Source organism: Cnephaeus nilssonii, assembly GCF_951640355.1.
Source record: "Cnephaeus nilssonii genome assembly, chromosome: 17".
Classification (NCBI taxonomy): Eukaryota; Metazoa; Chordata; class Mammalia; order Chiroptera; family Vespertilionidae; genus Cnephaeus; species Cnephaeus nilssonii.
The window spans coordinates 41,141,158-41,168,115 of NC_137088.1; the positions used below are offsets into that span (position 1 = coordinate 41,141,158).

Sequence of the window (26,958 nt, forward strand, 5' to 3'; positions counted from 1 at the left end):
TCAGGAGGCAGACTGCCTCTGGCCACAGAACCCTGACCTGGCTTTGTCTTGGAGGGATGCAAGATGGTGAGGAGGCAGAACAAGGGCTCAGGGGGGCGGGGCCTGCAAGGTCTCTGGCTCTTGTAGAGCCTTGGGGTCCTTAGAAGCATCTCGCTGGCTTCTGTGGAAGGCAGCGGGAGGGGGAGCCCAGGCCCCAGCTGCTTCACTCTGTACATGTGGCCTGGTTGGTGCAATGGGCCTCAGCTCAACTCTCCTGTCAAATACAAGGGGAAGCGGAGCCTCAGGAGAGGAGAGATGGTCTGAGGTCACACAGATCAGCACCAGATCTCACACCCAAGGCTCTTTCTAGGATGGAGCAGTGGCAATAGCACCTCAGGATCATCTAGGTCCCCCCCAAAGACATGGACGGGTACAGAACATGCCCCACCCTGCACGTAGGGGCCAGGCCAGTTCCACACAACACTCTCCAAATGCCGGGGCCGCTTGGGCATCCTCTTTATTGGTGTTCCCCAGGGCCTGGTGCAGAGTGCCTGGGCTGAGGGGCCAGGGGGAGAGGGGAGGGGTGGAAGTCCCAGAGGCAACAGGTGAGCAGTGGAGTGCTGGCATGGAAGAGTTCTTGGGAAAGACTCCTGTGTCGAGGTGTTGGCAGTGCCCAGGGAGTGGCGTGGTGTGTACTTCTCAGCCAAAGACACTCTTGGCAGGCCCAGCTTTCGGCTTATCAAAGACGGTCTCAGTGCCGGTCCGGGTGCGGCTGAACACAGATGGTGCGGCAACGCCAGCTTGCTCTGCGGGCAGGATGGGGAGGTTTAGAGGCCCAGCCCAGCCTCCTGGTGAGGGAAAGTCTCTTTTGTGGGGAGCCCATGAGCTCTGGACTCTTAGAAAAGACCCATAGAACCCCCCCCCCCCCCCATCACACCCTCTCCTGCTGACACACATCGTCCCTCCCCCGCTTGGTCCCCCAGCCCCGAGAACACTCACCACACTCCTGCATGACCTGGTAGGTCTTGGACTTGATCGCCTGGTTCTTGCTCAGGTTCCCTCGGGCCCCCTTCAGGTCCTCCTCCTTCACAGGGGGGCGCTTCTTCTTGATGGGGGCTCCCTCAGGGCCAGCCTTGCCGAGACCAGAGCCTCCTTAGAACCCAGGCCTTCAGGCCGAGACCCGTGCCCACCTTTCCCTGCTCACTGAATTCTAGCCAGTCCAAGGCCCCATTCATCCAGGAAGCCTTCCAGACGAAGCATCACCCCCTGACCCCCCGACCCTGAGTCTCTCTGTCCTTTTCCACAGACGGGGAGCTGTGGTCTCACACTGTCTGCCTGGCTGGCCAAGCTCGAGCTTGGGCACATGGCAAAGGGGAAAGGCGCTCGCTTTGAGGCTGAATTACAGGCTTTCAGGGAATGCCAAGACCTGCTCCCAGGGTGGCGGCAAGGAGTCCCTTAGGTTTGCCCCTCTCTTGCCAAACTGCCAGGATTTACCTTGCGGGCTCTGGGGTGGGAATAGTGTAGAGGAATCAGATGCCCATGAAGTTACATTCATATATATCAGCATCTACCCATAGACAGACTGGTCTGTCTGTCCCTCCAGAACTGGGCATACCCAGCCTCAGTGTCTACCCTCCCTCAACCCCAGGTGCCTGGGAGTCTGAGGCCTTCCTCCTTCCTAAGCCCTAGGGGCAGCAGACTCCCTGGTTCCTGAGCCTGGGCCACACAGTATACCCTACAGACACACATCCTGCTGGAGACACCCAGGCAGAAGGCACACCCACAGATCCAGCCTCACACATGTACACACACACACACTCATACACACACAGCTATGAACGTTCACAAACTGCCAGTCACACAAGCAGCTTCCGCACACACAAGATCTAGAAGTACACACATTTACCCTACTCCTCCTAACAACCCATGGACTGCCATAAACCCAAGCTGAACAGGGACCCTCAGATAAGGTGGGCGGGGACTCTCCTCCCCAGCCCCCACCTCCCAGGGGCTGCAGAGCTCCTGTGTTTATGCCTGGAGCTCAGCTCAAGACACAGCTGCCAGAGATGACGGTGTCCAGCTGTGCACCCCCTCCTCCACTCCCCACCGCACCAACACGCCTGTGCTGGGCCCTCCTACCTGGGACATGGTGGGTGCTGAGTGAGAGCTGCTCCGAAGGCTCCTCTCTGGCAGCAGTAGCTGGTGGGAGAGATCTGGGTGCCCAGCCCTCCGGAGCTTATATAGTCCACTTGCCCGTCCTGGGAAGTCACTCCCCCTGCTCCGACCGGCTCCCCGACCCCGATGATTCAGGTCCACACAGCCACTGGCTTCAGAGTTTATTCTCGGAGATGATAGGGGATGGCTGAGCACTTCTGCCCAGGGGGCTGCGGCCCTGGTGACAGACAGCTGGGGAGCCTGCACCCTCAGAGACAGCTGCTCCACTTCCAAGCGGGAGGTGCTGGGACGGGACTGGCAGCGACTTGTGTTTATGAATGCAGATGCTGGAATGTGTGTGTGGCAGTAGGGGCTGTCCATCTGTGACAGTCCATCCCAGTGTGGGGGTGTCCCCGAGGAAGGGAAGGTCCGGAGCCAGGCTGACCGCTTTGAGCTTGTTTTTCTTTCTCTTCTACCCCTTCCCTGGATTCCAGAGGAGAGACCCCCTCCCTGCACAGCAGCAGGGCGGGCCTCCCAGTCTGCGTCTCCGAGCTCTGCTCACTGCAAGCTCCCTGGGCCCTCAGGGTGGAGCACAGGGCACCCCTGGTTCACGGGTGGAGACTGCGGCCACAGGAAGCCTGGGGAACTCTCCATCTGTGGCTCTACTGATGCCCCGCTCTTTGTCTGGCTCCCAGAGCACGTTCAGCAAAGAGATGAAGAGCGTAAAGGACCAGGAGGAAACTACCTTGTGGCTGAGGGTGAGCTGATGGCAGGAACAGCACTGAGCCTCCGAGACAAGGTCACCGAAGGGCCCCTGGCCTGAGGCACTCAGGCTGCCGAAGAGGTTGGGGATAGTGAAGCCCATTGCAGGCATCGACTGTGGAGGGAGGGGCAGGCCAAGGGCTCACACAAGCGCCACTTAGTTCTCTGCTGCTAGCTACCCGTCCCTGAGGGAGACCTCACAGGACTCTAAGGCTGGGGTGGGGGTGGGCAGTATTGTGAGGTTATTTATACTCGAAGGCTCCAAGCAGATGGGACCCAACCAGGCTGCTATTTGGTCATCCCTCAAACCCCACCCAAATCCCCTCCTGCCTGGTCCTGACCCCGGAGGCCAAGGCGAAGACTGCCAGAATCCATCGGAGACGAGTGCTGACATGAGGAACGCCTTCGGACAGCTTTGGGCATAGACCCAGGCTCCTAACAGGGGCCAAGAGGCAGCGAGGGCAGACCCGGCCTGTGAGGGCCCAGCTCCCGGATGAGGGCTTCATCACTGCCCCCCCAGCTGGCTCTGCCCAGGGAGGCACCTGCCTTCTAGGCCCGTGGCCTCAGGGACAAGACTGTGGGATGCTCACTCCTCACACTCCATCTCCCAGCACCACTTGCTCCCCAGGGAAGCTTTTACTCACATTAGCAGGGAAGTGGAAATGGCGAGAGTATGCCGGGGTTTTCTCCTCAGCAGATTTTGGTTCGATGCCACGAGGGACTGCTAGCAGGAACACTAGCCCCGGTCTTCCCAAATGCCAGTTCTAGTGCGGAGACACCCACCAACACAGCCAGGGGATCGGAGGGGGCGACGGGCGCAACAGGGCGCAACATCTGCTCCGAGGCGATGTAAGGTCCGCTCTCACTGTTTCTTGGGGAGAACCTTCCAACCCACTGGGGAAATTTTCTTGACCCCACTAAGCTGTTTCAACTCAAGAGAACACACACCAACAGCCACAAAAGTGATGGTTTCTTTAAAAAAAAAAAGTAATAAGACATCAAATTTTATTGTAAACCATTTTACAATGTAAGTACATCGTCTTCCCTTTCATTTCAAAAATGTGTTTTTGTGAATCGTAACACCACCAATTAAACACCCTATTAGGCAGACAGTAGAAGTAGGCCATGGTTTGCTCACATAGGTCTGGCTTCTAATAAACTTCATGAAAAGAGAAACCAAGTTAAACCGACCCACCGCCTAGGAGCTCAAGGTGCCGACGACAGCTGGACCAGAGGTTCCCTCGCCGAAGCCCTTCAGGCCACCAACATCACACAGGGTAAAACAGAGTGCTCTCCCCTCCTAGTTGCAAGTGTGTGAAGCTCCGGAAAGCTGCCCTACACCCTACAAAGTGGCTGCCCTGGCTGGTGGGGCGTTCCCAGTGCCACCTACGCTGGCCCGGATGCAAAAAGGCCAGTGAACTGCAGTGTGGAGGGCAGAGGGGGGCCCCTTCAGAGGGGACTCTGGGCAGCAGCCACGGCCTACACTGCCGAGGGGAAGACACAACCTAATCGGATTTGAGCCGTTACATATTTTCCATGTAGAGGTGTGACAGGCCAACCTTAACCCAGGACTCCCTGTTGCCAGGAAGGGGCGCAAGTTAAAGCTTGAGGCAGGCGGCCACCAGTGTGCCCGAGGGCGAGCCGATGGGCCACAGACCTTCGCCTTGCAGGTCTGCAGGCTGCAGCCACGGCTTCCTGGACCTCACCAGCACCCCTCCTTACATCCCCACACCCACGGGCAGCAAAGGGGAAGAAGGGCCACGATAACCTCTCCCATTCGGATATGGCAGTTCCGCCGCATCAGGTGATTTCCATTTGTTACAAGAAACTTGTCAAGACCCTGACTTACAAGTCCCCATCATGGTTGTCTTGACCAAGGTCCAGATTTTGACAAATGAGATGGACGGTGGACAATATCCAGTCGGTGTCCCATGGTTTCTCAAGCACAGTGATGTTTGCTATGTGGCTGAAGAGCTGCACCTCATAAGGCACCTTGGAGCAGGTGGTGAGGAAATGTGCCCAGGGAGGGAGGACAGCTCGGAGGAAGTCCCGACAGACCCTCTACGTCCGCTCTCCCCGGGCAGCTCCACAGAAAGCCCCTGTGACGCAGGACACGCTCCCAGAGAAATGATGTGTGCATGTGTGTGTGTGTGTGCATGTGTGTGCATATGTGTGCATGAGGCCACGCTGTCCAGGCCCACACAGCGCAAGGCCCTCTGCAATCAGACACCATCCCCTAGTTAGCCAGCTACACAGCTGCAGCTCCGAGACCAAAGCCCTTACTGAAGATCAGGATTCAGGGAGAAACCACCATGTGCTCACAGCCTCTGTCCCCCGCAAGCCCACTACCCAGTGGGCGCTGGGACGAGCCTGGAGATGGGCAGATAACCTGAGTCTATGTGACCCAGTTTCCATCTTCCATGGACTATGGTTCTTCTACTCCATCTCCAGTTTGGACACATTAGGAGCTGGAGACTGAAAATGAAGTTCTGATTCTGAGCTCAGAAGGTAGAATAAACAGCTGTGGACACAGGTTGTTCAAATAAAAATGAAATGGGAGCGAAAAGTAAGGAGAGGAAGCGATGCCATGAGGGACTGCTGTCCAGCAGGAACACCAGCCCCGGTCTTCCCAAATGCCAGTTCTAGTGGGGAGACACCCACCCACACAGCCAGGGGATCGGAGGGGGCGACGGGCGCAACAGGGGAGCGGAAGCGGTGTGAGGAAGGAGACCCACTCCAATCTCACACGAGGCCCTGCTGCAGTCACAGGTCCAGGCCCCCTCAGCCCTCTGGCCTGGGGACTCCTAGGGAAGATGGGTGCCAGGCAGAGGACAGGCCCGGGATGCCTGGTTTAACAGCTTGCCTCACATGTGACAATTCAGACCCAATCTTCCTAAGTGAAGACGTTTTTGTGTAGATCTAGAGAGAAGGTTCTGGGCGGTGTGGCCTCCCTGCACCTGCCTCACTTTCAGCTCACATCTCAGCAGCGGGTATTCTGTTCCTAAACTTCCATGGCTGTCTCGGGCTTGACACAACACTGGGCCGCTCCACCTTGCTGCATCCACAGCAGGGCAAGTGCCCCGTCAGCCCAATCCACTGCCAGTCGGCAGACTCCCAAAGCCACCGGGGCCTCTGCCCAGGCTGAGTGGGGGCCGCTCCCCAGGGCGGGGACACAGTTAGAAGCACCTTGTCCTGGCTGTGGATGCAGCCACCCCCTGCCCTGGAGTATGTGGAAAACAGGACCATTTGGTCAGGCAGGTGTTCTCCAGACTCTTGTGCAAAATAAATGGACGCAATAACAGGCCGGGGCAGCCTGACCTGGAGCCGGGTCCAAAGGCTGGTCCTGAAGGCTGCGCCAGGGGAGGCACGGAGGCTGAGGAGACATTCTAAACTGCAGACTTGGAGGTGCTGAGGAGAGGCGAGGAACAAACAGCACTAGCCTTGCAGCCTCAATTTCTCTGGACACTAAGACCTCTTAGCCCCCTTTCCTGGTCCAATTTAACTAAGACCTCTGTCCTGCCAGCAGAAATGCCAAGGAGCCGTGGGGCCTGGCATGCACAGGGGCACTGGACCCACGTTTGGGCCAGCTGCCTCCTGCTCGGGCCTGACCTTTACAGAACCACTGGGTTTGCTGACCTCAGAGAAGGACCCATCTCCATTCCTACTGTGTTCGCTACTCCATCTTATCATAGATTACCTAACAATATTGCAAATAAAAAACCCTCGACTTTTTCCTCCCACCATCCCATGAAAGGCAAACAAACCCATTTCTTTGGGGGTTAAAAAGACTTTTTAAATACAATAGTATGAAAATATAACTTAAAAATATAAAAGTCAACAGCATACGGAAGACTTAAAAATCTATGTTTTGCCCATTAGTCCCATAGGAAATAAACACATACTCAAAAAACATTAACATTGTGACATCTCGTAAAACCGACTTTAGAAATCAATAGTTATAAAAGCCATTTTGAGTAAGAAAGCACTGTGGTTCCAACTCCGTCAATGAGTGACTTTTAGCCCCAAACCTGTTATGTCTTCACTCCCCCCGCCCCGGGGAGAGGCTCCACCCAGTCTGTGTGCTCGTGAGCTTTTTCCTCATGGCCACCCAGCCAGACACCCGACAGGGCCTCGGGGTCCCTCACAACACCACCGGGACGACAGCAAAGGAAGAAAGCGCCTGGCTTGCATATTTGGTCAGTGTTTGTAGTGCAACTGAGTGGGGACCTCCAACAGCCGCGACCCGCTCGGCGCTGGCTCTTCCTCCCTCTCTGCAGTCACGGTGGCTGGGAGTGGGCAGAGCACGAGGACGGAGGTAGAAGAGGAGGGAGAGAGGAGGGAAGGAAGGGGGCTGCAGAGCAGCCGGGCCCCAGACCTGACCCGCACAGGATGTGTCATACAGGCAGCCCGAAGCGGTGCTTCTTTTTCTTCGCAGGCCTCAGGGGCGTCAGTCTGCGGAGGTCCTCCTCCACGTCGGACTCCTCCATCTCGTCATCGGCCGAGATCAGGATCTGAGGCAGCGGAGAGGCATGGCCCTGCGTCACGGCCGGCGGTGCCTCTTCCTCTGCCTGCCCTGGACCCCGGCACGGGGTGCCAGCCCCTCCAGGAGGCCTCAGTCTTGTATTTCTTTAGAAGAGCATGATGGGAAGCTCCTTTACAGAGGGGGATAAGCTGGCCCACCCCACACCCCTCCGTGGGCTGCTGAAACCACGGCTGAGTCCACACGAGCACGCCGAGCGCCTCAGCCTGGATCACGAAGCCCTCGCCCATCGAGCTCAGACCTCTGCCGCCCCGTCATTCTGGCCTGTCCTCCGAATACCTGCTGCTCTGGCTGTCACCCACAGGACCACGCTACATGACCATGTCTGCTCCTTCCTGTGCAGCTGCTGCCTGCAACGCTGACCCTCACCTCAAGTTCACGGAGCTCCTACAACATGACCGGCCCAGGCCAGCTGCCAGGGTTTCCCGTCCTGCCATCTATTCCGCTTTCAGAACTCCCTCAGGAAGCCCAGGAGTGACACGGACTGCGCCAGGGTCCTCCCAGGTTCTGCTAACGCCTCACCAGCAGACCTTGTGGTCATGCTGAGCTGTGCAGGCACCGCCTTCTCCTCACCCCCTATGGCGGCCTCTCGGCCATTTCTGAAGCCCCTCGCAGCGCCTGGGCAGCACCGTGGGAGCTGAACCAGGGCTCCCACGGGGCAGCCTGCCCGGCCGGCAGCACAGAAGTGGCAGGTGGGTGCCGCCAGCTGCCCGAGACACACCGCCTGGCCTCACGCTCCTGTTGGTGACCAGGAGTCTCCCTCAGGCCCAAATCTTTAAGTTAGGAAACTTGAAAATAAGAGGAGATGAGGACCCCTACATTTTAGAAGTTTCCAGCTGGCTCGCTTAGTAGTGGTTCAGGGAGTCAAACACCTTGATGCTTAAAGGCCCATGGTCAGGCCCGTGAGTCCTTGACAGCTTCCCTGGCACAAAGCAGTTCCTCCCTTTCCTGTCTTTCTCCACTGGTGTGGGGAACCCGGGGGGAAGCCACCCCAAACAGGGGCTCCACCTTCCTGCCCTGGGAAGGCTCAAGGGGCAGCAGGAAGGGGTCCAGGCGGAATGGGAACTGTCTCCCTCCCCCTGGCTGACGTGAGACCCCTCAGGTCAGCAGCACGAGCTCGGCCCTACCTCCGACTCGGACTCCTCGTGGGATGCGGCCCTCCGGTAGCGGACCTTGCTCCCATTCCTCGAGTCCTGGTTGGCTCCTCTTTCTTCCAGTTTAGCTTTCGTCCTCACCTTTCTCATGAGGAAATTGTCCACTACCCAGAACATCAAAGCCTGTAGGGAGGAAAATACAGGTTACTCGGGATAAGCCATGTGTGAAAGCAAAGCAGGGCAGCCCACATCCCCATCCTTCCCACCCACTCCAGATTACAGCACCTGAGCTAGGGAAAGGAAAACCTTATCCACCCCTCTGCTGTCGCTCAGAAGCTTAAAGAGAGATTCCTAATCTCTATCTCCTCTGCTTTCTCATCAGAGAAAAGCCTGCCCTCTTTACCCCCAGGGTGACTGTGGTGGTAACTGATGAGGCAGCCATCTGTTAAACATCTGTCAAACCCAGGTTCCTTTACGATTTCTTCTCATATCTACTGTTAGCCGGTGTGCTTGTGAGTTTCTCTTGAAACTCTGTGGTGAGAAAAGCTGACCTAATGATGCTGACCGAGAAGTTGCTGTCACACCGGGTGGGAACCTCGGCGGGAGGCCACCGGGCAGGGAGGGGAGGACGAAGTCCCTAGGACCCTCCTCCTTGCACAGAGGCCCTGGGGCAGGGATCTGCCTGGCGAGGCAGCCATCCCACCGTGCCATTTCCAGGTCGGGTGGGGCTGGGGAGATGACAAATGCTCACTCAGAGGGGCCTGAGAGCTGCCGGCTGTTGGGACACCGGAAGGCAGGGCGCAAACTGGGGTAAAAAAATGCAACATGGCACTGACATTGACGAAGAAGGGGACGATCAGCATGACGATGGCCAGCTTCAGGTCTGGGTTTTCAATGGGATTCAACAGGGCCACCTGCAAAGAGAAGCAGACTCCGTGAGGTGGGGGCAGGCCACAGAGAAAGTGCTTGGAAGGAGGGGCCCTGGGAGGGGACTTAGGGTTAGACATTCACCGCAGCACCTCACACCCAGGGCTGATGAGGGCCCTCCTGGAGACCATCGGAGCAGTTAGTGCTCCCTGTGGTGTGGGCGTGGGCAGTGAGGTCACTACAGATACCACCACTGAGGTGCCAGACCACCTTCTAACCGAAATCCTGCACCCCAGCCACCTCCTGGACAATAGCTCTATAACGCCTTGATTTACTTTCTTAAAAAATAAAACTCAGCCACAAATGAAGCCAAAGGATGTTTGTTTCCAAAGGCTCTTTGGCTGGTTTCACATGGGCATGTGGAGGAAGTAGGCAGTGAAGGTGTATCTACACTGGGCCGGGGCCAGAGGGCAGAGGGCAGAGGGCAGAGGGCAGGGACGAGGGACCCTGGGAACAATGTGTGACCAGCTGCTGCCTCTGGCACCCAAAGGCTCAGTTAACCTTGGCCAGGAGAGATGTGTGAAGTAAAGAACACCTGCCTGACATTCAGTGTTGCAAGGCCTGAAGACTACTATCGGACAGGACTGTATTTTCCCTGGATTTATATATGTATCCCACTGGCTTACTCTGGAGCACATGTTTGTGTCACTGAAGTGGATAATGCTATGTAAAAAAAACTGACTTGTTAGGTAGCCAGCAGCTGCCACATCAGACCAAATCAAGGGTCTATTTATGGAGCTAAAAACAAAAAAACAAACCACAAATTTGATTTTCCAATAGGACTGGTGTGGCAAGGGGAAGGGGTACTGTCTTAGTGTCTCAGAGAGCTAATGAAGAGGCAAACCTTTTTCCACTGAAGTATCAGGATGATGATGAAGATGACAGCTTTTTCAAAAATCATGATCACGATGTACAGCGCACACTGGCCGACCCAGGCTCCGCACTGCAGAGGGTCTCCTGCGGGGAGAGTGGGCGCTCGGTCACGGCAGCTCAGAGTGGGATCCAGGCTGGTGACGCCCCGCCCCACTCCCCACAGCGCCCCGGGAGCCCTCACGGCCCTGCCCCATGCCAGAACCCCAACTCTAAAGCTACTTAATAAACCCCCAAAAGCACCAAGAATCACCTCTGCCCGGACCGACAAATGTGGGTGTTTTAAACAAAACCAGAGAATTCCTAATTTGGAGATACCAGAGTGTCTTTTCTTTCAAGAGATTCTGAGACATAATTAAAAGGCACTAAAGTTAGTAAGTGCCTGTTGCTGGAGCTCAGAAGCTGGTTCTTTTCGTCCGCTGGCAGCAGAAGCTGTGTTAAGTAAGATTGCTATTATTACCCACTGTTGATTTTTCCAGGCACTGTGGTGCTGCACCCCCGCCCCCCCCCCCCTACCATGAGCGGCCAACATTTTTGAATTATGAAGGCAGCAAACAATCTCCTTGTTCATCTTCCACCCCCTCTCCCCACTCCCCTGCTGCTTCAGCCCTAAAAGCAGAAATGTGTCTCTTTAGGAATTCAGATTCTGTCTGGGATAGGGCACCCAAAACACCTTGGACTGGGAAAGAGGACGTCCTCAAGGTCAGGAGAGATGGGCTGTGCCTTGGGGCTGACCAAGTGCCACCTGAGGTCCCACCAGTCACTCTGCTTGGGAAGTGAAGGAATCCAACAGTCCACAATAGGGGACACTCAGGCCCAGATGTGCCTCCAGGTGTTTCAAAAGGGACTAGAAGGGTGGAGGACCAGCCCATTTAGGGAGAGATCTACTTCCTCAGTGACTGGCAGGACCCATGGGATGGGCCTCTGAGGAGCAACACACGCCTCCCCAGTGGGAGACCCAGGGGAGAGGAAGGGTGGGGGGAGGCTGCTGGCCAGAGGAGAGGCTGGAGAGTAACATTTCGGGGCAGGCAAAGGCTCCGATCCAGGCTGAGGAAAGAATCTGGCCGAGAGAGAAATCTCCAGCTTCTCATTCGATTCTATGCTTTTCGTGGCAACCCCTGTGCCGGCACCCGCGCTGGAGGCCCGCAGCCTGCCGAGCCTGCTCACTGCACCCAGTGGAGGCGCAGGGAATGCCTTCGTGCAGCTGTCATGACACACCAGGCCATTCCCTTTTCTGGAAAACCCTGGGAGAAGCGTGCAGAAAGCACGCAGAGGACATCATTGCCTCTTCTGGGGTCATCCTATCTACCTCCACTTCTGCGAGACGACACGTGAGCCAAACCATCATTTCAAAAGCACAGTCTCTCCCAGCTAGATCTTCAGGGGAGTTTTGTAGTTCAGTAGACTACCTTACCTTACGGAGAAAAGTTCTCAAAAACAACAGGTCAAAATATTTGTTAAAAACCGTTAAGTAAGACTGGGGACAGCCAGGCAGAAAGCACTGGTAGGAAATATCTGAGTGGGGACGAGGGTGTTTAAGAGTCAACAGAACAAGTGGCAACACTCACTCACTATCTCAGAAGCCGACTTACTCAGAGTGTGTTTACTCCCTTTGCTCTGCAGTTTTAAGTGACTGACAAGAGGGACTGTTCTCTCATCTGCCTTCCGCCCTTCACGCTGCTCTGAGTTTCAGAGCCACAACTTAGCTGCAGCTGCCTCTTTTTCATTTAGATGCTTTAATAAGAAAGTGGAAAAAACATGGAGAAAAAGGAAAAAAATCAAGTGTAACCCCACTCTCACATCATTTCCTCCTGCGCATCATGGGCCCACGTGCTGGTTTTTCTGATTTCTGTTCCATTTGAGAGTCTTATGTTCCCCGTGGTCTCATCTTTTAAGGACAAACAAGCCAGACATTCTTGCTGTGTCATGCTTTTGACCACACTGGACACCCTCAGGTACATGGGATGCTTTGCTTTGTTGAATTATTTCCTCGGGATCAATTCCAGGAAAGGGGCCAAGAGGAGGGACCACGTCTGTATCTAGAGAGGTTTTGGAAGGGAGCGTTAGGGCAGGACGGGCGGCCAAGGCCACAAACCACTGGTGCCCCTGGGACACAGACCTTGTTTTCAGGGCTTCTGCATGGGGAAGAGCAGCCCGGTCACCAAACTGCGGACACCACGTATCGCCGGGATCCTGTCTCAGCCCTCGGGGCTGTGTGGCATTCCCCAAGTCCCATGTTCTTGTTAGCAAGTTCACCTTCTCTTCTAGGCACCATGGAAGCACCTAGAAAACAAGCCCCTCCTCCTCATTTACTGAGAAGAGAGCTATGGGGTCCACATGGAACGACTGCCTCAAGCGGACGGCTGGTTGACAGGTGTGGCAGGTCGAATAATGGCCCCACGGAGACAGCCACATGTTAGTCCCCGGAGCCTGTGAACATGCCAGGTAACGTGGCAGAAGGGAATTAAGGCTGCAAATGGAATTGCTAGCCTGCTGACTCTAAGACAGCTCAGGGCACTTCAGAGTAAAGGGAGGTGGCAGAAGGTCAGAGTGATCGGATGTGAGAGGAACTCAACCTGCTGTTGCTGGCTCTGAAGGAGGAGGAAGGGGCCACCAGCCAAGGACTGCAGGCAGCCTCCGAGGCTGGGAAAGGCCGGGAAAAGGATTCTGCTCTTAGAGACGCCAGAAAGAACCAGTCCTGCTGACACCAGGATTTCAGTCCACGAGACCCATGTCTGACTTCTGAATTACAGAACTGTCAGGTAACAAGTTTGTGCTGTTTTAAGCCACTAACTTTGTGATAATCTGTTATAAGAGCAACAGAAACAAAAGAAATTGGCAGAAGTAGAAATCAGGTGACTGAGGACACACACTATCCTCCTGCACCTGGGGTGGGAGGACTCGAGACGGTCCGTGATCAAGGGCTTCCTCTGGAGACACCCTGGTGTGATGACTCGGATTCCCAAAGGCAGCAGTGGTGGCCCAAGGGCAGGGGCCAAACAGGTGAGAGGAGGGTGGCATGGAAATAGAGTCAAACCCCACTGCTTTCTTCCTTCCAATCTCCTCTTGGAGATGCAGAAAAAACACACTGGAACAGGTGGAACCATAATGCCTGGTGTATCAGGACCAGACCCGATCTCCGCTCCCGGGTCACCGAGTGGCTCGCGACTGGCTGTGGTGGACTTCCTAGGCACTGGTAAGCTAGCGTTGAGAACGCTGCCTTCCAGAAGGATCTTAACAGCAAGGCAGCAGTTATGAGCACTGTTCTTGGAGGTGATGGGAGGCTCAGGAACCCAGGGTGGCGGGCGCGAGCCCCTCTTCCTTCCCTCCCCTCCCCCATGCACTGGCAGGGGGAGCTTCCTATGTCACTCAACCCCTCAGGGTGCCTATCCTATGACTGAGGATGCTGCTGCTTTGGTCCACGTGCGCTGTGTCCATTTCCACCTCCAAGCTGAGGAGTCCATGACTCAGGGCTCCTCAGAAGCCTTCCCTGGAGCCACGGGAGCACACGTGTGTGTCGGACACTATCTTAGGTCAGTGACTCACCAGGCATCAGGTAACGAGGCTAAGAAAAGCCCTCCCCTGAGCTCAACTCCCCTCATTGGAGACAGACAATTACTAAGGTTTCTAGAAATACCCCAGGCACTCATCACAGCCTGCTCCACGCACCGGCTCCCCCTTTGAAATGTCAGTCTCTAGTGAGTGTTGAGTCATGTAGGAGTGAGCAGCCCTCGATCCCAGGAAAGGAGAGGAGGACCCAGAATTCCACCTGTATTCCCTCCCTCTTGAGCTGTGTGCACCTTTCACGCGAAGGTTCCACGTATGCTGTTCCCACCGAGAACAGGAGCTCCTTCCTCCAGGCAGCAGGGCCAGCTGTGACGGTGGAGGGAGCTGCTGTCCCCTGACCCTGAGTCACCAGGGTCCTGACTCACCAGGCTGTGGCAGAGCCCGGAGAAGGCACTCTCGCCCGCAGCCCTGAGGAGGCCTTCTTCTGGGAGTAAACGGCATTTGTGCTCAGGACCGGCATGGGCCGCCTCCTACCCAAGCTGAGTCCCATGCAGTCTGACAAGATGCAAGGGGCTCAAAGCGGGGCCAGCATCCATGTCACCTGTGTTAAGTCGCGTCTCTGCGAGTGGGATGGAACTGGTGTCCTTGGTGACTGTACGTGTCAGATGCTGGGGGGAGGCCAGCCCACAGTTAGGAAGTAGCAAGGTGACGGGCCCAGAGGCATGGACCTCCAGTCCTGAAGTTTTGAGCCCCGTAATAAAGTGGCCCAAGGAGAGAATGAACAGAAAGAGGGGCAGCTCCCTACTGAGCACCTCCAAACCAAGAGCCACCCCATCTCTAAGGAGGTGGCAGCTTGGCCCAGTGCGGTGGCCTCATGGCTCTGTAGGTGGGCCGCCAGTGCCCTCTGGTGGAAGAGGCCAGCGCTGTCCCCCTCTCTGCATTTAGTGTGTCTCCTGCTACAAGGCTGAAGCCAAGCAGTGAAGTGAGCACCCACAGGCCCCGACGCGGGGCACTCTGACATTGGCGGGAGGATGGCACTCGGGACCCAGAACAAGTCCCTCCACCACGGAAGAGACAGCCACCAGCTCCTGAATCTTCTTTGAATCCACTGGCCTGGAGGGTGCACAGGGCAAGGAGCCCCTCTAGGAATCCCCCCCATGCCCCGCCAGTGTCCATGGGACGTTACCATATTCGCCAAAATGCAGGGACTCCCACTGCTGCCACTCCACCAGGACGCTGACGGCACGCACCCCCAGGTAGATGAGCAGCATGCCCACGGTGGCGTCCAGGAGGAAGTTGATGAGGTACCTGTGAGGAGAGGGCACGGTGGCAGGGTCAGGGAGCCAGAGCCGGAGTCGGCCCTGTGTGCTGACCAGGGCCAGTGTCAGGGCTGACGGCCCAGCACTCTGCCTGGCCTTGCTCCGGGGGCTGGGGGCAGAGAGCCTTCGCTGTGCCTGAGCAGGAGGCCACAGTACTGTCCTCTGGGGGCCCCGGGGAAGTGCCCCGTGCAGTGTGCGGCCACTCTTCAGGGGCTGGACAGCTCGAGGGAGGGGTGGAGGAGACAGAGAAACTTGAAAGACCACAAGTGCTTCTGCCAAAGGAAAGACTTGACATAAGACAGAATGGAAACAGCCAAGGAAGTCAACAGGAAAACAGAACTTAATAAAAAGACCTGCTCCCTAACTGTCCACTCCCCGACAGTCCAGCCCACCCAAGGCCCCCAGTCAGTGCCACGGCACCAGGCAGCTCAGAAATGGCCCTGGGCGCAGGGGGGGGGGGGGGTGTCTCAGATCAAAGAGGGCAGGGCCGCAGAGCCGCACTCACCATGGAGACAAGTGCACGTCAGGATTTCTAAGGAGCGAGCTTTACTTCCCATGGAAAAGGCCAGATGATGAAGGAGAGGGGAGGCGAGAGGCAGAGGACCAGGCCCACCTTGACCACTTTCTCGTCACGTCTGTTTCCACCTGTCTGACCTCACCCAGGAAAGGCCCCCTGCCCTCTGGCCCTCTCCTGAGGGCCCTGCACCAAGATCTCTCCGGGCACCACTGGCCACAGGCCCCAGCTCTGCAGACAGACCGCAGGAGACAAGCAGTCACCGGGTCAGCTCCACCCTCTCAGATGCCACATGGCTCACAACCCCCAGAGAAGCTCTGGACTCCACAGACCACCTGCGGTGCTTTCGAGCTGCTGAGGCTTGAGGCGTTTTATGCAGGCCCAGCCCCCACCCCAAGGCCCGGGCTTTGGTGACATGCACAGCCCTCCGACACCAGAGGGTGCCCACTCTGCTCGGTGTGGTCAGGGCCCTGGAGTGGGCGGCATTGTCTCCCGCCTGCCCTTCCTCTTGAAAATCACAAGGGGTCACTCTCAGACCAGAGATGGAAGGAACAGCAACTGCTTCCAAGACAATTTCCCCACATTCACAGCCCAGGCTAGGCTGCTCTTAGATGCTCACATCTAATTGGCTCCAAGTGGTTCTCGCATCTGAGACCCATCCTGAAAACAGTGAGAACACCTACTGCACATTGCAGGCTTACCTCAATTTATTGTGCTTCACAGAGGATACATTTTTTACAAACTGAAGGCAACACCCTCCACCAGCAAGAAGATTACCCCTCGCTTTATTGCGGGGGCCTGGAACCGAACCTGCAGTACCTGAGATGTGCCTGTATGTGTGTTAGTTCACTCGTTCCCTCACAAAGTATTTATTTGAGGCCTTGGGATAAAGACAGAAACCTCTATACTCTGAACCCAACACCGGTGAGGTGCCATGGCAGTCAGGGTCGTGTGGGGCCAGGAGCCAGACTGGCTGGGTTCAAATCCTAGCTCCCTCACTCTTTCCTGTGAGCTATAAAGTCACTCTGTGCCTCAGTCCCCCGACTGTAAATGAGGATAATCAAAGTATCGATGCTACAGGGCTCTTACGAGGATCAAATGAGTCAATATATAGCGACAGTACCTGCCACACAGTAAGCACTAGACAGAGGTGTTCATAGAACAGCAGCCCCTCAGAGGCACTGAACCCTGGATGTCAGAAAGGCTCAACTCCCACCCAAAGCAGCATCCCCAACGCAGGGGACCCCTAAAGCCACAGGAAGCAGCTTATCCCTCTGTTTCTCCTCTTCCTGAGCTGAAACTGGCTCCCCTTCTAGGTCTGCAGACTCCCAAGATGCCCCAGGGCTAGCCCAACCCTTACTCCCTGTGAAAAGTCACAGGACAAAGCGAAGGTGGGCCTGGTGTGAACCCCAGGCAGCACTCGGTCTTCCTCAAGGCCCAGGCTTTGCTGTGCACAGCCCTCCGACACCAGGGGGTGCACACTCTGCTGAGCGATCAGGGCCCTGGAGAGGTGCGAAGACCAGAGGGCGGGCACCTCTCATTCCCCAAGCAATGCCTGCTCTGCCTTCTAGTCTCCCACCCAGCAGCTCCTCAATGACTGCTGGAGCTTTCGGGTCTCCCTGAAGTTTTAACAACAATATCCTCCAACTGAGCTATTCACATCTTCACTGGTAAGTGCCCCTATGGTTTCAATGGCGCTATACTCATCATCTGATGAAAACTCTGATCCTGGTAGGACACACAGGACAGAGGAGGAGACTGAGGCTCAAAGGAAGTTAAGCCCCGCACCTGCAGTCTGGGCCTCTCAGTCAAATGCTCTTTTCATCACCCCATGCCCTATCTATGATCCTTTTTCCTGCAGGTCACGCACTCGAGGTCTGTCAACAGCTCCTTCTCCATCCTGGCTGTGGTTCAGTTTGTCATTGTCCTGCTTAAAGCCGATTCATCTTCTTTTTGTTGATGCAAGGGGGAGTGATGTGGCCACGGCTGCACCAGGGTTAGGTTTTCCGGCCCCAGTACCTCTAGGACTCAGAGCTGGCTCTCAGACTACGTCCACCAATGACATCAGGATGACTCACCAGAGGATGGCATGGGCTTGCTGCTGGGCTCAAGGACCACAAGGACAGGGCCCTTTCCTAACCATCTCTCCTGCAGGACGATCACCCTTCCAGTCCCCAGCTTTGGGACGACACCCAAACATCCAAACAGATCACAACCTTACTCAGGTCTTATTAAATCTCAAAACTGCACACTGTCACCAAAAAAGCAGCTTAAAAGAATCTTCTAGTCCAAATGATCTTAAATGCATAAGAAACCTCTTGGCAAGACTCACCAGACTTCCACCCTCCTCTCCCATAGAGACAGGGCAGGACTGGAGGACACTCCAGGCTGAGGGCAGCTGGCAAATGCACAGAGGCAGGAGACAGCTGGCAGGGTTGAGAGCCACCAGGAGTCGCTCTACCATGGCTGAAGCACCAAATCTGAGCCAGGAAGGTAGTAGATGGAGTCAGGATAAGGCAGGTGAGCCTCCCTTTCCACTCCATCTGCTAAGTGAGAGAGGTGCTGTCAGCAAGGAGGACAGCGTATGATGGCCCAATGGGGGTTTCAGGCAGATTGCTCTGGGGCTGTGTGAAAGGCACACTGCACTGACAAGGTGGAACAACCCATGCTCTTTGGGTCAAGAGGTCAAAGACGTGTTCAACAGTGGCTTTGAACCTGAGTGGCTGACATCACAGAGAATCCCGTGTGTGTCCTGTCCCAGCACAGAGACACTCCTTCAGGGCATCGTGCTGCCCAGCCGGGAAGCTGGGAGACATAAGGGTACCAGAAAGCCAAGAAACAGAACTTAGATTGACCGGCAGAACTCAGATCTCTTGGAGGAGCAGAGGACAAAGCAAGCTGCCCCTCCCCGAGCGAGAGGAAACACGGCTGGCAGCAGAAAGACATTTTCAGTGATGGGACAGGTGATGTTTGTACTCAAATATGAACCACTTACAGTGAACAAGGGTCCTCTTCGGTGAGATCCGCTAGGTACACATTGGCAAAGTGGATGAACAGCATTCCTATGGCTTGTTTGGAAGTGTCTAGAAACCTGTACAAAATAGGATTGGCACGTGTGATCATACCGACAATAGAGCAGTAACCAATCTGGGGGAAATGCTAAGTCTGAAGTAGGAAAAAGCCACTGGAAGACCCCAACTTCCAATTACCAATCACCTCCTCCTGGGCCATCAGTACTAACCCAGGCTTGGTGATTCAGCTACTTTTCAAAACCCTCAATAACACTGCACTCAAATCCCTAAAAGGCCACTGATCAATAACATACAGGGTAAGCGAAAGTAGGTTTATAGTTGTTCACATGGAAAATAATACAATAATTAATAAAGAGTAATACAAGAATTAACTGTTTCCCATACTCACAATATATTTATTCCCATACTCACAATATATTCCCTGTATATTTAAACACATTCAACACATTTCAAATATGTTTTTACTTTTGCATTTTCTGTTACTTTAAAATGGAATGTCTGATCCCAGCTTTGTGATGAAGTGCAAGGTGCCTCTAGTTTAAGGAGCTCCCCTTCGACCCCACTAGCACTGAGCTAAGTGCTGTGCAGGGCTAAGCAGCCCCGCCCAAGTCCAGGCCTGCCGCCGAAGCCCTGAGCCACCGTCAGCGGCTGCCGGGGAACAGACAGGGTCAGGGGTGGGCAGGCCTTTCTGTAAAGGGTCGGAGAATAAATATTGCAGGCTTTGTGGGCTGTTGTTCTCTGCAGCAATTACTCCACACTGTCACTGTAGCCTAAAAGTAGGTGTAGTCACTACCGTTCCTGTAAGACTTAATTTATGAAAACAGACAGTGAGCTAGAATGGGTCTGCAGGCCACTGTTTGCCGATCTCCGGGCTAGGTAACTGTCTCCTTGCGAGTGACTTCTTTTTTGGAGTTTTGTCTATAGAAGCTATGTCTGAAGCTTTACTGCCGTTTTTATGGAGGGAAAACTGTCACCACAGGGTCAACCTAGGATGAGAAAGACTAGCTTTGGGGAGAGGAGCATTTACGTGGTGCATTTGACTAATCTCCAAAGTTAGATTATTTTTTGCTCATACATATAGACTATAGAACCTGAGGGCTTAACATAATATAACAGGGAGCCGTAACTACGGAGCCTGCAGCCCAGACCCATGCTTCTGTGTTATCTCCCACCTTCTAAAATCGAACAACAGTGAGGAGAGAACAAAGGCAGGGCTCCACATGTATCTGAGAAATGGAAATGCTTTCATAGCATACGTAGTTCCTAATGATTAATTCATTAAGGGAGTCCAACACTTATAATTGCTCACATTCCAGCCCCATCCCTCCCCCAAACCGTCAAAACCATTCTAGGAATGAGCTAATATTTAAATACCTACCATATCCTCCACGGACGTCTTTCATGCTTTGGTTCTCGGAAGCGTTTGACTGAAAGAAAAGATGGACATTCAGTAGCTTTCCACAGTGATAACAAAGCAAAATGCGCACACAGTGCCTACAATGTCAAGTTAAGGTACTTGCTCCATAAGCCGTGAAGGTCACAGGGGCCCTGTATTGCTGCTGACTGGGACAGACTCTGCAGGACTGGGCACTTAGGAAGAATGACTCCTCAGTGTGCGGAAAATTGTATTTTCTTATTTTTTTGCGACAAGGCTCTTGGGAAACGACAAAGAGGGACGCCGCTACTGCTGACTTCAGGATATGCTCCACCCAACGACATAGCCAGCCATCCACCCCAAGGTTCACTGCGTGCCACTCCCAGCCAGCCACTGCGGAGACACAGGCAAAGGCAGCGGCTTGGCAGGAGGGCAGGCACATAACCAATGTGTGGCAAGTGCTAGGGAAGAGGCAAGTTCGGGGCAGCGTGAGAGCTCGAGGGAAGGCTGACCAGCCTGCCTGCGTGGAAGAAGGGTGCAGGTGGGAGAGGCGGTGCTGGTGGGAGGGGAAGGTCCTGAAGGCTGGGCTGTAGTTTAGCAAATGGATCAGGGAGGGGAGAGAGCTACGTTCTGGACAGAGCACACACCATGAGCTCATAGGTATAGGGATGTAACGTGGCAGAGAGTGTGTGTGGCATAATTTGATTTGGCTTTGATACAGCAGGTAACAAGGGAGACAAATGAGCAGGGGCCACATGAGGGAGGGTCTTTAGGCCAGGCTAAGGAGTCTGAACTGAATCCTGTAGGAGAAAAAAAACAACAGGAAAGATGCTAAGCAAAGTCAAAGACACGGTGGGAATTGTGTTTTGGAAAAGTGGCTCTGAATTGGGTAGATTCAGAATAGGGTTCCTGGGGGTGGAGAGGGCTGAGGAAGGACACTGGCTCTGTCACAGACCAGACAGTGGACTCCCAGCTACAGAACAGCCAGCAGGGGTGGGTGACCACTCAGCAACAGCCTGACCCCTTCACTTGGTTCTACAGACATGACTGTTTGAACAGAGGAAACCAAAGGTGTCTGAGTGCCCCATCCTCCACTGAAGCTCCAGGCAGACTATTTCCACAGGATTCTAGCTACTGAAACAAACACGGAGAGTGTGCATGTGTGATGTCCCACACACAAGTACCGGGAAGAAGCAGATATGGATGCAAGCCCACGGGGGATGCGAGCCCATGGGGGATGCAAGCCCACGGAGGATGCGAGCCCACGGGGCTGCAAGCCCACGGAGGATGCGAGCCCACGGGGGATGCGAGCCCACGGGGGATGCGAGCCCATGGGGGAAGCGAGTCCACGGAGGATGAGAGCCCACGGAGGATGCGAGCCCATGGAGGATCCGAGCCCGTGGAGGATGAGCCCACGGGGGATGCGAGCCCACGGGGGATGCGAGTCCATGGAGGATGCAGGTCCACGGGGGATGCGAGCCTGTGGAGGATGCGAGCCCGTGGGGGATGCCAAGTAACCACTGGCAGCAGGCAAGAATCAACTCTGGCAGAGCACTAAGCTACCAAAGAGGGTGCGGGGAGGAGGGCGATAGGTAGGGAGAAAATGGCACCCAATCAAAATAACCTGACTTCTCTAAATGAATACAGGCAATCCGCAGTATGCAAAGCAAGGACTGTCTGTACACAGAAATGACATAGTCTGGTGTTTAGAGAGACATTTTGATAGAGAACAAAAGCAGGTGGAATTGTAAGGTGGTCTGCCATTCTGCTGACACATCACTCATGCAGAACATCAACAATGCTCAAGAAACTGCTCGCGCAAAGGCCTTCTGAGGCAGGAGGCCTCCTTCCCACAGCACCCTCGTCTCACCAATGGGCTGGGCTCAGCAAGGAGTTGCGCAGGAGACTGGGCCAGGACTAAGCCATCTGGAGGGAAAGCCCCAGTCAGGGCTGGAGCCACGTCATGCTCACTGGTTTTCTGCCTCAGGGGAATCTGTCCCCATCAGTATAAAATAACGGGCATTGAAACATATCCCAATAGAACGTCCTCCTTTTTCCCCCACTGATTTTTAGACAGCGTGGAAGGGAGCGGAGAGAGACACATCGATTGGTTGCCTCTCGCATGCGCACCCCAAGGGATCAGGCCTGCAATGGAGGCACATGCCCTTGACCACAATCAAACCTGGGAGCCTTCAGACCCCAGGCCGGCGCTCTGTCCACTGAGCCAAACTGGCTAGGGCACGTCCTCATTCTTAGGACACAGTGAGAAGAAGGTCACCTGTAAGCCAAGGAGAGACGCTGTGGAAGAAACCAAACCTGCCAATACCTAGACCTGGGACTTCCAGCCTCCAGATGGTGAGAAAATAAATTCCTGTTGTTTAAGCCTCCCATTTTGCAGTATTTTGTTATGGCGGCTTTAACAAATGTGGCAACAATAACTGGTGAGCGTAAATGAAGAATATTGGTGTATTCATTAAATTACTAGACTTTTTTATAGATGTAACACTTTTTGAAATAAAAAGTTGGGAGGAAAACATACTCTAGAAGAATGAACTATGTGCCCATTCGGAGGTCATTTGGCAATATCTATCACAATATTACATGCCCAAGCCCTTCAACCTGCCATGCACTGCCAGGTATGTGTTCTATAGGTATTACCGCAACATGTGCCAAGATGTATAGGGATCTGCGCTGTAATATTGTCATAACAAAAATCCAGAAAGAAATCAATGCCCAGCTGGGCACATACATCATGGCAAAACGCAACATTAGGCAGTTACTGAAACCAAGGCAGGTCTGTATGGAACAATATGGAAAGATTTCCATATTATTATTATTATTATTATTATTATTATTATTATTTGGTTAATCACCACCCAAGGATATTTTCCCCATTGATTTTCAGAGAGAATGGAAGGGAGGGAGATGGTGGGGAGGTGGGGGACAAAGGCAGGGGGGGGAGAGAAACATCGATGTGAGAGAGACATGCACTTCGACAGGGGCCGGGGATTGAACCTGCAACCCAGATATGTACCCTTGACCAGGAATTGAACCCGTGACCTTTCAGTGCACAGGCCGATGCTCTATCCACTGAGCCACAGTGGCTAGGGCTCCAAATTATATTAACAGCGGAATAACATGCCCACCATGACTCTGTTCATGTCCATTTTAAAGGATATATATTTATGCTGGTATTACATGTGTTTTTTTCCCTAGAAGGACATGTGACTATTAATAAGGGCTATCTTTGATTAAAGGACTGGGGGGAGTACACTTTTTATGTCATTGTGAATGGCTTAAAACATTCTTCCATACTCACATTGCTTTTATTTCAAAAATTCAAAAATAAAAGAGAAACCTGTTTCAGAGACTTTGCCTAATGCAGCAGAGTGGGACCTGGGAGAGGCCGTGGGACTCAGGGCTGGGCTCTGGGACAAGAAAAGGAGAAGGAGAAGGGGGTGTGCATGCCGGTCGTGCTGGGGAGCAGCCTCACGGGGCACCTGAGATGGAATTCAGGGTGGATTAGGATTCTCACAAGAGCAGAAGTGAGGTGCCGGCGGCTCTCCATCTACCATCCCCTCTCCCAGAATATATTAGTCTAAAATCTTTTTTTTTTTTTTATTTAAAGGAAGAAGAAACATTAAAAGAGCTCTTCCACATCTAACTTGATAGGGAAGAAACAAAGAAAAACGTGTTCGTCTCTCCAGTCACATTTTATTGAGGGGCCTGCTGTCTGACAGGCCCGTTTGGCCAGAGATGAAGCAGACAAGACCCTCAGCTTCCTTACATTCTGGGGGGATGGGGAGTAAAGATGGAGCATGTCAGACTGCGACAAGTGACACTAAGGCAGAAAGGAGAGAGGAGGGCTGGGAAATGGTACCCACAGCATGGCCAGGCCACCTCTGAGCCACTCTACAGGCCCTGCTGCACTGAATGTCCTTGCCAGGTGCCACCTCTGCCTGAGTGAGTCCTTCTCAGGGGTGGGCTTGCTGCATCGGCTGGGACAGCTGATTCTATCACATGCTCTCCGCAGCAGTTGTAGCATTTCCCCACATCCTGGCCAGCACGTCGTATTAGTGAACCTTTTGCCTTGATAATTTGATCACTGAAAAGGCCGCCTCAGCATGGTTGCAGCGTGCACGCACCAGGGCACTTGGGTGCCATGACACCTGCAGCCAGCCAGGCTCCCACCTGCCCTCCTCTCTCGCATACACCCTCGGCTCCTCCTGCTCTGGGCCCCAGCTCACACCCCTCCCTGAGGTGCCACACAACAAGACGGCAATTCTGGATTACCCAAGTCTACCTGTCTGTTCCCGCCATGCTGAGAAGGCCCACCACAACAGTGGTTCTGGTGCGGTTGCTCCAAGGGGCCCAGAGGGATGTCTCCTTTGTCTTAACAGCTTCTCCCGAGTTGCCTCTTCTCTTACCCTGGCACGTGGAGCTGGAGCGCTCTGAGCACGGCCTGTCCTGCTTAAAACCTTCCCGTGCCCACCCCACCACCTGCCCCTGGAAACACAGTTCATACGTTTTAAGTTGGTAAATAAGGTCGCCCCGCCTGCACCTCCCATCTAGTGCCGTCACTTACATTGCCTCTTTGGCTTGGGAGGACCCACACATTTTTTCTTTTGAATAACTCTTAGGCATCCTTCCAGTTTTAGGTCAGACAATTCTATGCTACTTTGGGATTAGCATTTCAAATGCAACACTAAGGATTTGTCTGACTCTCCGACCAGATAATTAGTTACAGAGGCAGAGAGGAACAAAGCAGACACCTACTAACCTGAAAAAATGGAGCAGAATACACTAGAAGAACACATTAGGAAGTAAGCTCTGTAAGACCAGGGACTTCTGTTCTGTTCACCTCTATATTCCTAGTGCCTCAAGGGTGCCTGGCTCTTAACAGGTAGCTAGGAATTCATTCAATACTGTATTTATTGAGTCCTGCCCAGGTATTTATTTTTAGTTCAATCAGTTCCATGAATCTGCACAACAGGTTCTCCCAGCGCTTAGTTTGCAAGCCATTATTCCTGCAATGGGACTAAAATTGCTCAGCTCTCTCTGGTTTTAGATAGTAATCTGCCAGTAAGAGTGCTAGAGGACAACCAGCCCAAACCTGTCTCCCTCTTAACCAACCACAAGGCAGGGTGAACTGGTCCTCTAGTCTCCCTCCCTCACTATGTCCAGCAGTAGATGCAAGAACCAGACAATTTGGGTTTGTAGTCCAAGTGCTCGCGACCATTTTTTGGTAAAGACTTGGCTATTTTTGGACCGGAAGAAGCCGAGTGTCTAAGTTAGCCAACTTTCATCCTCCTACGTGGAGGTTCTGCCAAAGACTGAGAGGGAAACAAGAAATAAAAGCCAAACTGTCTAGGAAATAAATATGCTCAGTTCTCCAAACACGGGCCTCCTTAGAACCACAGCTTTCCCGGGAGCAGGGCGGACCCATCTGCTGCAGATGCTCAGCGGGGGTGAGGGCGCACTGTCCCTGGGAGTCTTCCACGGGGGTGTTTGATGGAAAGAATGAATGGCTGACAAATACACAAGACATGCAACCTCAATAACACTGATTAAAATGCAAATTAATAATTCTTGCCCAGATTAGCAAAGACTAGCAAACATTAGATGAGTATAATGGTAACGCACAGTCCCTGGCCAAGTAAACTTAGGAATTTCATTTCATCTATTAGTGGGCAAAGATGTGCGTGGTTTTTCCTATCGACAGATCACCTGAAAAGTTGCAATAGGTATTTTGGCAATACCTACTATGATTTTTAAAAAAATATATTTTATTGATTTTTTACAGAGAGGAAGGGAGAGGGATAGAGAGTTAGAAACATCGATGAGAGAGAAACATCAATCAGCTGCATTCTGCACATTCCCCACTGGGGATGTGCCCGCAACCAAGGTACATGCCCTTGATTGGAATAGAACCTAGGACCCTTGAGTGCGCAGGCTGATGCTCTATCCACTGAGCCAAACCGGTCAGGGCCCTACTAGGATTTTAAATGTTTATTTACTGTGACCCAGAAACTCCACCTCTAGGATTTTCTTCTGCCGTGACACATACAAATGCCCAGCAGTCTGTGTAAATGAGTGCGTCGCAGCACGGTCTAAAGAGCGGAAGATTTAAAAACCACCTAAATGTCCACCAGTGGGAGAAGGGTTAAATATAAGTTATCACACAATAGAATTCAACTGTTAAACAGTGAGGCAGCGATGGTACACCTGCAATGGGTGAATTCTGTGATATAAAATTATGCCTCAATAAAGCTATTTAAAACTGAGATAAACTCTGTCTATATTGATATGAAAAAAAATGCCATGTCAAATGGGAAAAAAAGCAAGTCACTCAACAGTAATGTGTCATGTGAACCTGTTTTTTAAAAAATGATAAATACGTATAGAAATTTGTCGGCATTCACAATAAACTGGTAACTGTGGTTAGCTCTCTACAGAATAGAATTATAGGGGGCATTCATTAATTTATGCTATGTATTTCCATGTTTTAGTTGTTTACAAAGAGCACGTATTTTGTAGTAAGAAAAAAAGTCTAAAAAAAGATTTGGGGAAAAAGCTTCTGCTACTAAACACAATAATTAAAAATAACAAAATTACACTTTTGCACATTAGGTAATTAGCAGCCTTCCTCAAACCTTATTTAGAAAACTTCCTTCTGAGAGAAGAGACTCCAGCAGGCGAACTCACTAGAGATGTCACTTCAGCTCATTCAGTCCCCGCGAACCAGGGCTCGGGTCCTCGCTGTGCTCGCTATTGTCTCCCTGGACAAAACGTCCCACCGTGCTCTTGTCAGCCAGGCCAGGGACTCCCCTCACACTTCATGCTCACAGGCATAGTTAAAAGAAAATCTTTATTGTATTTGTTTGT

General features: G+C 53.4%; 1 protein-coding gene across 2 annotated transcripts in view; it reads right to left on the bottom strand.

The window, feature by feature from the left end:
* Nucleotides 1–412: 412 nt before the first annotated feature.
* Nucleotides 413–26,958, bottom strand: part of LOC307113384 (store-operated calcium entry regulator STIMATE) — a 46,609-nt gene continuing 20,063 nt past the window's right edge. Inside the window, exons 2-10 of one of the 2 annotated variants that reach the window (XM_079795025.1) lie at nt 20,077–20,125; nt 18,662–18,757; nt 15,020–15,141; nt 10,301–10,413; nt 9,366–9,443; nt 8,563–8,712; nt 7,296–7,406; nt 979–1,111; nt 413–785 (exon numbers count right to left, since the gene is read on the bottom strand). In XM_079795025.1, coding sequence (XP_079651151.1) covers nt 679–785; nt 979–1,111; nt 7,296–7,406; nt 8,563–8,712; nt 9,366–9,443; nt 10,301–10,413; nt 15,020–15,141; nt 18,662–18,757; nt 20,077–20,125 — 959 coding nt within the window. In that variant the 3' untranslated portion in view covers nt 413–678. The other variant, XM_079795024.1, reaches the window with a different exon arrangement.